Genomic DNA, 10,432 nt, shown 5'->3' with positions numbered 1-10,432 from the left:
TCATTGTGTTCCACCTGCTCTTCCAAGATGGGAAGGTGGTCATTTGTCCGACGGTCGCTGTGACGAAGTTTGTCCAAATGTTCCAGGATTTCATTTTGACTATATTGGATATCATTGAGATAGGCCACAATTTTGTTGCGGTTTTCATACCTGTGGTCCCTGAGAATGTCCATATTGATTTAGATATTCCAAAGCTTCCCTAGAATGGAATCCATGGTAGTAGGAGCCATTATGTGACCTAGAGAGTGAGCTAGAGATATAGTTGCATGATCCTCGATTTCCTGATTGTTCGTGTTGGTGGAGGACGAACTATGGCTTGGCTCGAGACGCCTAGCATGGAACTGCTGATCACCCCTCAGTGAGGCCAACCTTGTTGGCAAGGCATATCGAATTTGGCAGGAGTTGAAACCGGAAGGGAAAGTGTCCGCCCAGACCAGAGAGTTGTGTAGGGAAAACAATGCCCGCCACACAATTGACCCACTAAAATAGACTGCACATCCCCAATTGCACTGAGAGACAAATTTAGTAACATCGACCTAGAATGGATGCTCAAACCACGAAAAGAACTGAATAGAGACTAGGTAGCACCCCCACACAAGTAAAAACCAGATGGAATATCTGACAAGGAGCCGACAATGAAGCAAACATAAACAAACAATGACAGATCCCTCCAACTCCAATGACATGCAGAAGAAATTATAAACACAGAGAACTTACCCCATGCAATAAAAGGGAGTTCTTGGAGCTTCCATTTTCTTAGTGAGGGCTTGTGGTAGGGTATCACGAAAATGGCGTGGATTCACTCGATGTCTCATCTGCTCGGGTGCTTGGATCCCAAGGACATGCCAGAAGGCCTAACCCAACCCAAATCGAAATAAATCTGGCTTTCACTTCTCACTCAACTAAGGCCAAGAACCCAGTGAGCCACCATGGAACGTGTCACACACACCTCTATTCTCCTCCAGACCCAAATTCATCGCCCAAACTTCTAGACTTGAGAAAAACACTCGCTAAACCTTTGAATTTAACAATTGAATGTGCGAGACAGATTGTCACGCGAGGAAATTGAATGCGAGGATGAAGCATTATCGAGGTTTTAATGACTGCGTGGTGGAGGGGTAGGCCCCAATGGCCTCTCATGTGATAGGTGTATGTGTGCTTGGTCACCCCCATCGGGGGGTGTAATCAAATTTGTTTTTTTTTTTTTTTAAATTAGACTAATTCTATTAATGTAACAAAAGTAGTACAAGGAGGCACCGACCTCTGCAGAGCAGGCCCTAAATTATGCCATGTTTAACAACAAAAGACTGGAAAGAGACTGCCCGCACCGGGGAAACCAGTCCAAAACTATAAGAGTTTTCTGCCCACGCAGGGGTAACACCCTGTAGTGCCAGAGTGGAACAGTTTTTTGAACAATCATCAAAATTAACAATATTGCATGAAAAAAAAAAACACCAGAATAGACCCATAGTATTGGGAGCTGGGAACCCAAAACCTGAAAAACATTGACCAGCTAGGTGTCGTTAGGAGGAAGAGGTTCTTCCACTATCAGACACCTGTATGCCTCCATGTCATCTTTTGCATCCTGATTGTCTCTCGGAGTTTCTTCCATTGTCTTGAAGCAGCTTGAATTGGTGCGTCCCTGAGCTGCTTCCATTTTCTCTTGCTGGTGGTGTTCCACACCTAAGTATTGCAGGTTGGGTCTTTAGAGTTTTGTGGCTCCTCTCTAAATGCCACCGAGATAGTCGCAATTATGTAGGGAAGTTCCATCGTGCAGCGAAATTGAAATTGTGTAGAATGATTGGGCTACAGAGATGATACAGAGCAGCAGGAGGCTGGGGCGTAGCGTCAATAGGCCGAGGACTTGCAGTTTGAGCCCACCCCCGACTGATGTGAGTGGCTGGGTAACATCCAGAGAAAAGAGTCGTCGAAGGGGAGGATGAGTTAGAGGGGGACGAGTCAGAGAGGGACAAGGAGGGGGGGTGAATTGATCTTCCTCTACTACTGCCCCTCCTGCAGCGCATTCGATGACGCAGACAAGGCATGCTCACCTGGGAAAAATTGAGCGGACGAGGATGAGAAGGAGCAGTTCCAAAGAATGAGTAGTCAATGGGAACAAAAGAACCTGTAACCAGCAGTTCAGAGCAAAGATTCAAGACCGAAGAACCAGTCCGAAGGCAACAAAAAAGACTCTACGAGAAATGTGCACCATCCACCATCTCAATGTAGCACAAAACTTGGCAGCGTCTCCCCGTTGTCATGTGTGAGCTTGGCTCTACAGCAGCAAGGAGACAATTGCAGTACAGAGGAGGCAGAGCGGGGGGAAGACAGTCTGAAGAGGCCATCTTAAAAACCAAATTGATGAAGCCTCGACCTGCGCTGTTCATTAATGTGCCATTAATATCAGCGGTGGATTTCTGTGTATGCTTCTGAGTGGAAGCGTGGGTGGCCAGGTGGCCTCATCACTTGCCAACCCAAGTACCTGCGTGCCTAAACACCCACATCCAGGAGTTCTGCATCATTATGCACCAGATCAGTGCATTCCTATAAATGAGAGGTATCATTTAAAATGTCAAGCGAGCCTGAGTTTAGAACTCGATCACTGTCCGCCCCCAGATTTGCCAGGAGATCTGCCACTTTATTGCCTTCCCTTTTGACATGTTTGAATGTGATTGCTTTATTGGTTAAGAGCCATTGTTCTATGATCTCTAAACGAGCTGCTAATCTCCAGTTGCAGGCTACTTTGTGAGCAGGTGTCCCCTGAAGAATTTGATTAGCCATGTTGATAAGGATTTGTGAGTCTCCTTCAATTACAATAGGAAATAATCCATGCTGCTGAGCTAAGCAAAGTCCCTGCCACAGTCCTTCTAGTTCAGCTGAATTGTTCGTGTCCCATCCTATTGAGCCAAGGAAGAGCAAGAGTGGTTTGCCTCCGTGATCCCTGAAGATGCCTCCATAACCTGCCATGCCTAGGTTGCCTTTGGAGGCTCCGTCAAAATTTAATTGTATCATTCCTTGGGGAGGAGGCTGCCATTTGCTTGGTGCTTTGGGATTTTGAGAAGAGTTGCTGGGGTTCTCATGTGTTTGGGTAATTCGAAGATGCCAATTCTCCCAGATGTTCTGCTCCTGAGGAAGGGTAGGAAAGTCATCTTCATGCCACTTTTGAAGCGCCAAGGTTTCTTGAAGATTGTTGCAGAAATTACTCCAGATGTTATCTAGAGGTGTACATTGATTCTTAAAAATGCGTCTGTTTCTTTCTTTCCATAATGTCCAGATGAGAAGGCCTGGAATAATTTTCCACAGAGAGTTTAGCAACCTGCTCTTGTAAGGATCGATTGCCCAATTACGGATGGTGTTTGTAATATCCCCTGTTACTCTGCATCCTTTTTTACTTCTAAAGCTGGTTTTTCCCATAGTTTATTGGCTAAATGGCACGAGTCCATAAGATGTTGTATGGTCTCTTCCTATTGGTTGCAATTGGGACATCTTGAAGGCCCGTGGAAACTTTTTTCCTTAGATTGTCCCAAGTGAGTATCCTTTTTTGACATAGCAGCCAGAGAAACGTCGAAACCTTGGGCCAAATTCTGGGAGACCAGATTTTGTCCCAAAGAGGGTCTTTGGAATCCTGATTGCTAATCAAAAGGTTGTACGCCTCCTTAGTGGTAAAAATCCCACGTGGTGTGTACCCCCATCTCAAAATATCCTTCTTGTCTGAGAATCTAATTTTCCTGTTCGTGAGTTCTGTATCAATCTCATTGTGGATTTGCTCTGTTCCTTATCTGATAATTTGTGTCGCTTTTATCCATTGTCTATATCCTTGGTTGAGGGCTGGAATCCAGTGCTGATTGACTTTTTCCTTCTGTTGTGTGTCCCAATCATCTATTTGTGGAGGTCTGAACAAATTTCTTAGCCTGGGTCTTTGTTTCCAAGAGTCAACCCAAAAACGAGCATTGTTGCCATCTCTGATTTCCCAAAAACTGTGCTGCTGAATCATGGCGCTATGCTGTCTGGCTACATTCCATATTAAGGAGCCCTTTTCAGTGGACATAAGTCTGATTAAATCTTCTGGCGGTATGTTATTTGCATATTTGGCAGTCCAAAGTATAGCCCACGGTGTGTGTGGATCTGAGAGCCATTTCCACCATATCCTTGCTCCCATAACTGCATTGTTGCGTTGAGGATCTCAGAGACCCGTACCTCCATATTTTTTTGGAAGGCAAACTATCGTCCATTTGACCAATGCCCATTTACGATTTTGGCCTGAGGATCCCCATAGAAAATTATGTTGTAAATTTTTGATCCTCTTAAGCACCCATTTTGGTGCTGCCAAAACAGAGAAAAGATATAAAGGCATCGATTGTAAAATGGCTTTAACCAGCACCAGCCGACTAGCCATATTGAGGGCTCTGTAGGTCCAGGAGGAAAGGCGGGCTTCAAGTTTTTCGAGGAGCAGTTGCCATGAGGCATGTTTTAGTGCAGAATCAGTCAAAGGGGCACCTAGATACTTTGAGGGTAGAGAAGCTACAGAGAATCCAAGAATGTGGGTTATAGAGGATTGAGTAGTGGAGGGAGTGTGAAAAAAAAAGATTTGGGATTTTGCAGTGTTAATGCTGGCTCCAGATGCTTTCGAATAGTCATCAAGCAAGGATTTAAACATTAATGCTTCTTGAACTAAAGGGTGCCCAAACAACATGTTGTCATCCACAAATTGTTGATGAGTGATAGTTGGGGAGTCATGGACTGAAATGCCTCTAAGTTGCTGAGTTTGAAGAGTGTTCTTGATTATACGACCTAACCCTTCGGCCATTAGCACAAAAAGAAAGGGAGAGAGGGGATCTCCTTGATGAATGCCTCTAGAGGGGTGGAAAGGATGAGAAGGAATTCCATTTACCAATATGGAGAAAAAAGTAGAGGAGACAAGATTCATTACCCATCTAACCCATGGAGGAGAGAATCCAAAGGCTGCAAGCATTTTTTGAATGTAGATCCAACTTAACTTATCAAAAGCTTTAGAGAGATCAATTTTGAGAAGCATACTTGCTTTTTTGTTGTGCTTTAGAGAATGAATGATCTCATGGGTGAGGATGATGCCGTCAATGATTTGTCGTCCTTCTATGTATCCCGATTTTTCTGGTGATATGAGCAAAGGAAGCATCGGTTTCAAATGGGAAGCGATGACTTTGGAGATGAATTTGTAGATAACATTGCAGAGAGCTATTGGCCTGAATTTTTCCGGAGTAATAGAATGCTCTTCTTTAGGAATGAGTGCAATAAAGGTGGCATTTAGAGATGGAAGCAACCAATGAAAAGTCCTAGATTCTTCCACAACCTGCCATACGTCCACTTTGATTAAATCCCAGAACTTATGAAAGAAGTTGGAGGTGAAACCATCTGGTCCAGGAGCTTTACCCTCCTTGAGCTAATTCATTGATGATTCAACTTCCTGTAGAGTAACCAGACCAAGGAGTAATTGATTATGTTCTTTCGTTATGATTTTAGGTATATGCTGGAGAATCTGTTCTATAGTTGGTTGTTTGTTGATTTGTGGTTCCTGATGAACGTTTTTGAAATGCTTCGGGAGCTCTCTTTCGTTATCATCGTGTTCCTCCAGCCTTTCTCCCTGTTGATTCTGAATTTGTGTAATGTTGTTGTGCATTCTTCTCTATATGGTGGTGCGGTGAAAAAATTTCGTATTTCGCTCTCCCTCTTTTAGCCATCTTACTCCGGATTTTTGCTTCCAGAGGATCTCATCTTGCTTTTTTCTTCCGTACAACTGATTCTGAAGGTTCTGTTCCTTTTCCACGAGTGCTTCTGTCCTTCCTTCATTAATTATTTTCTGCTGAAGGTCCATCATTTCTTGTGATAGAGCTTTTTGGGCTTGAAAGATATTTCCAAAGGTCATTTGATTCCACTGCTTGATGTGCATTTTGAGAAATTTGAGCCGCTATTGAAATTGATACATTTTTGTTCCTTCAGGGGGAATGAAGATTTTCCAGACTGAGAAGACCATATTGTTAAATTCTGGTTGTGTAAGCCAAAATGATTCAAAATGAAAGGGTCTTCGTGTGGAGTTGCCAGGTCTTTGCCATTGAAGAGATATGGGCCAATGGTCTGATCCGGATAGAGGCAAGATTGAGGCAGTAAATTCTCCTCCTAAATGAATGGAATTCTCATATAACAAGAAATGATCCAACTGGAGGAAATTTGCTGCGAACCTGATATTCTATTGTTCAAGGTATACATTCCATTGTTAAAGGGCAAATCAATGAGCCAGTTATTTTGTATAAAATCCTTGAAGTGGCTGCTTTCAATGTCTAATTTGACTCGGCCTCCATTCTTTTCCTCAAGTTTAGTAATCATATTAAAGTCGCCACCTGTAATCCAAAGAGGATGGACTCTGGTAGAGTTGAGCGATGCTATCGTGTTCAGCAATGCCAATTTGTTCGTGTTATCCTAGGGGAAATAGACATTTGTGAGATGCCCATGAACATTGGTCCCTATGATATGAAAACTAGATTGAATGAGATTATGAGTCGCATGGATGTTAGTGAGAGAATAGCCTGTGTATCCCATGCTATTACAAGTCCCCCTGAAGCTCCCGAGGCGTCCATTGCTACTGAATGGCTTCTTGGCCGGGCTTTTGAGAGAATGGTGCCAAGTGTATTATTGTTACATTTTGTTTCTTGCATGAAGAATCTTTGAGGTTTCTCCTGTTGTATCATGTTTTTGATCATGTTTTTGAGAGAATGGTGCCAAGTGTATTACTGTTACATTTTGTTTCTTGCATGAAGAATATTTGAGGTTTCTCCTCTCCTTATTAGTCGAGTCATGCCTATCATTTTGTACTTCATAGGGATGTTTAACCCTCTTAAATTCCATGATGTGAGCTTCATGGTTCAATATTGGGTAGCGGCCTGTAATACTTTATTAACTTGGAATATCTTCCTGACTCCACCAATATTTCCCCAATGATGATGGTTCTATGCAGATCTATCTTTCTCCCTCGTTTCTTGGTATCTTTGGGAAGGTTTTTCCCATCCCATTGATTACCCGGTTGGATCCCTAAAGTTCACTGCTGATGTGCTCTAGAAAGGATTACCTCCAAACTTTCTAACTATCTATCCAAGATTTTATCAAATTCTTTCTTCCTACATGCTTGCTCAAGGCTGAATATGTCCAAATCCCCAATGTCAATACTTTCAGGCTCCTCTTCCATATGTTTGGGCTCACTGCTTTCCGCTACTAAGTCATTTGAATGGATTGGTTCTTGGAGAAAGATATCAATTTCCATTCCATTAGGCCTCCATTCAGATTCCTTATTGGGATTGGATGTTGGGCTTACAGTGGCGTGAGGTGGCTTCAGTGCATTCCTTGTGTCTGAGGGTTGGATTACTGAAGATAGCTTGGGTATATCAACAGTTTGGTTGGGGGGCTCAGAGTCATTCGTTGCTAGTTGTGCCAAGATATCAAAGCTATTGCTGGTAGAGGGTATGGAGGAGTTGGCTATGGGATTTCTAGAACCCGAGGCAGGCTTTTTGTGGTGCTTTTTCCAGTTATTGACTTTGGTAAATCCTTCTGAATCAGGTTTTTCTGAGGTGACAATGGTTCTGGGCGTTGCATTTAGGGGGAAATCACGGAAAAGATGACCATGGGCATGACATTTTCTGCATCTAAATGGAACATGTTCATAATATATAGGCTGAATCCATTCAAAATCGTCATGATATAGACTTACCGAGTCCGGGAGTGCTTTGTCTAGGTGCATGTAGACATAGATGCGAGCATAAGAGGTGTATCATCTAAGTTTCGTTTCTTCGGCTATCTTTATGAAGTCTCCCAGACCATTTCCTATGTCTTTTAGCGATTCTTCATCCCAGTACTCCAATGGAAGGGAATACATTCGAATCCAGACCGGCGCCCAACTGAAATCCTCTTTGTCTGGGTTGAATCTTTCGATCCAGTCTCTCAAATACAGGCCCGTGGAGTTGAAGAAGTAGGGGCCTCCGTCTAGGACTCTGTTATGGTCTTCTATGTAGTTGAAGATAGCCATAAAGAAACCTTTTGGTCCGAGCTACAGGGTGACATGTCCTCTAAGTTTCCATTTGGCCGCAATCCATCCTTGCAGGGATTTCTCTGTCAGCCAGAAGCCGATAAATTTCCCTATGAGAGCGTGGTGCTTCATAAACTGGATTTGGGTATTGATCCAGTGACCAGGTAATTCTATCTTGGGTTGCTCTGCTGCAATAGGTTTGAAAGTGGTAGAGGTCGCTTTGGGGATCTCTCTTTTCAGTGTAGAATCTTGCTGCTGAGTCTGAGGCATTGCCTCCGTTTCCTGTGGTGATGTTTGTTTTCCTTGATTTGTTGGGTCAGTTTTCTTTGCAGCGATGTCAGTCTGAGCCGTTTCATAAGCCCTTACAATCACATTGGGAGTCCGAATCTCGCTGTTGCCGTTGGGGGGAGGCTCCGAGTCCCCCCTGGAAGGGAATCCATAGCAATGGGCCTATTTGCTGAATAATGTTGTCGCCAGAGGGGCTGAGTTGTTGTAGTCTGGTGTTGTGCAGAGTGATTCCATCGCTGCAGAGTTTGCCAGAAACCCTCGGCTCAGAGTTTCCCAGAAACCCTCGCGTCCCCCCTCATTACATCGAGTCGTCGTGTAATCAAATTTGTTAATTGAATCAAATTGAATTAATAAAGAGTTCACCCTGAGTAAGTCAATAAGTGCCCAGGTGTTGAAGGCCAATGCGCGATACATTGATGTAGTCTGTGTCTCTCAATGCCATTAGATATCTAGTTTTGTTCCATTGCCTCTCTTGTTAATTTTAATTTTAATTTTTTATTTTCTTTACTTTGGCATCAAAGTACCATATAATTGGTGTTTTCAATACATTAAGGAGCTTTTTCCTATAAAATTATTTGATGCTTACTAAGGAATGTTGTGGTTGGAATTACAAGACACTAGGAAACTTTGAAGCTTGATGTTAAAATTTTGTTTATAAAAAAATTAAAAAATAAAACATAAGGTTAGAATAAGATTGTTTAGATATTTTTCCCAAAATTTATTGTTAATTCTAGTAATAGTACTTTATTAGTGGGTAGATCATTTTTCTATCCAATAAATAATCTTGATCTAACTTCAAATTAGTTACTAAAAGAAATTATTTACACACATCTATAAAATTTGATATCATTTTTTTTATCTTTATGCAAGAAAGTGCTCATTTTATAATTGACAAAATAGAATGATGTTATCTAATGCTAGGTATAAAATCATGATAGGTGGTGTGTTGTTGTCCTCCCCATAAAATTTCAGTTCATAGCTTTCGACCCAGTTTTGATGTTTGAGAAGCTAGGGTCTGAAATATATAGTTTTGAAATTTATTTCTGACAAAGAATTAGGAGTTGCAGGGTTTTATAATGGCAAGAATTGTTAATTTAGTCAGACTTTTCGTTGTTGTCCTTGTGCTACTTGGGTCATTACTGGTAGACAGAGTCGTTGATGTTATGGCACATTAGAGAAAGTTTGAGGTCTAAAATGTGCCTCTTAGGAGTATTAAAAAATAATAGTGGAAATAATAAAATAAGATTAGGTTATCTCATCAATTTTTAGAGTAAAAAAAGAAAAACTATTTTTTCAACCCATATTTTCAACTTATCTCCCTACTATTTTACTCAAGTTTCGAGCAGGAAAACGCATTGGATGCATTCAATTTTGCATCCAAGGAATATCGATTTTTCATACTTTCGATGGACCCTACTACATGAAAAATGTGAAATTCACGAGAAACATGATTGCAAAATACAAGTTGAATAAGTATTTCTTTCTTTTAATCTTTTTACTTTTTTACTCCAACAATGGTGATTCATCCCCCATGATTGACATCATCATATTGTATCCTATTGTTTCTTATAAAGTTTATTTTTGTTGTACATTTTTGTTTTGAGGCCCATTTTCTACCTCAAATTTATCCAATGATTGTGCTTGTTTCACCGAGTGTTTCGATCATCCTGCCTATTCCAGAATACTATTGATGTAGGTCCATCAACTCGAGGCAATCCATTTTTCCTTGACCTAAAGGGGCCATAGAATTTTCCCAATGCAATTTTGTGTAAAACATAAACTAGGAATTTTTATGTAAAGCCAAGTGTCATGAGCCTAGAAGAATTAGGAACTGTTAGGTTGTTAAGATATTTTGGGAGAGTTGGCATTTTTCCCAAATGGGTCTATGTAAAGGAAACAAGTGTATAGTTGAGTTACGAGGTTCTTGGGAAATATGTCTCATTTGATGTTTCTATTATGATATTTTCCCAGCCTATGGGATTATAAAAAGTATTGTACAAGCATAGTTAAGCGGCTCAAAAATAGGTCTCGAATGGTAGAAGGTAATCAAAGAATAAAACTCTCGAAGGGAATTAGAAAAGCTTAAGACAGAGG

The 10,432-nt window shown here is 41.5% G+C and overlaps 1 protein-coding gene across 1 annotated transcript; it reads right to left on the bottom strand.

Moving 5' to 3' along the window:
* Positions 1-2,544: 2,544 nt before the first annotated feature.
* LOC149144427 (uncharacterized) lies at positions 2,545-3,414 on the bottom strand. The gene has a single exon (XM_089452153.1). The coding sequence runs from the start codon at positions 3,412-3,414 to the stop codon at positions 2,545-2,547; it is 870 nt and encodes a 289-aa protein (XP_089308279.1).
* Positions 3,415-10,432: the final 7,018 nt, after the last annotated feature.

The sequence above is a fragment of the Pinus tabuliformis genome, chromosome X (genome assembly GCF_031772625.1).
Source record: "Pinus tabuliformis cultivar Carrire ecotype Pingquan chromosome X, CPIR1, whole genome shotgun sequence".
NCBI classification, from domain to species: Eukaryota; Viridiplantae; Streptophyta; class Pinopsida; order Pinales; family Pinaceae; genus Pinus; species Pinus tabuliformis.
Note: the sequence above shows the minus strand (reverse complement) of the source record. Positions and strands in the feature narration are given on the sequence as shown.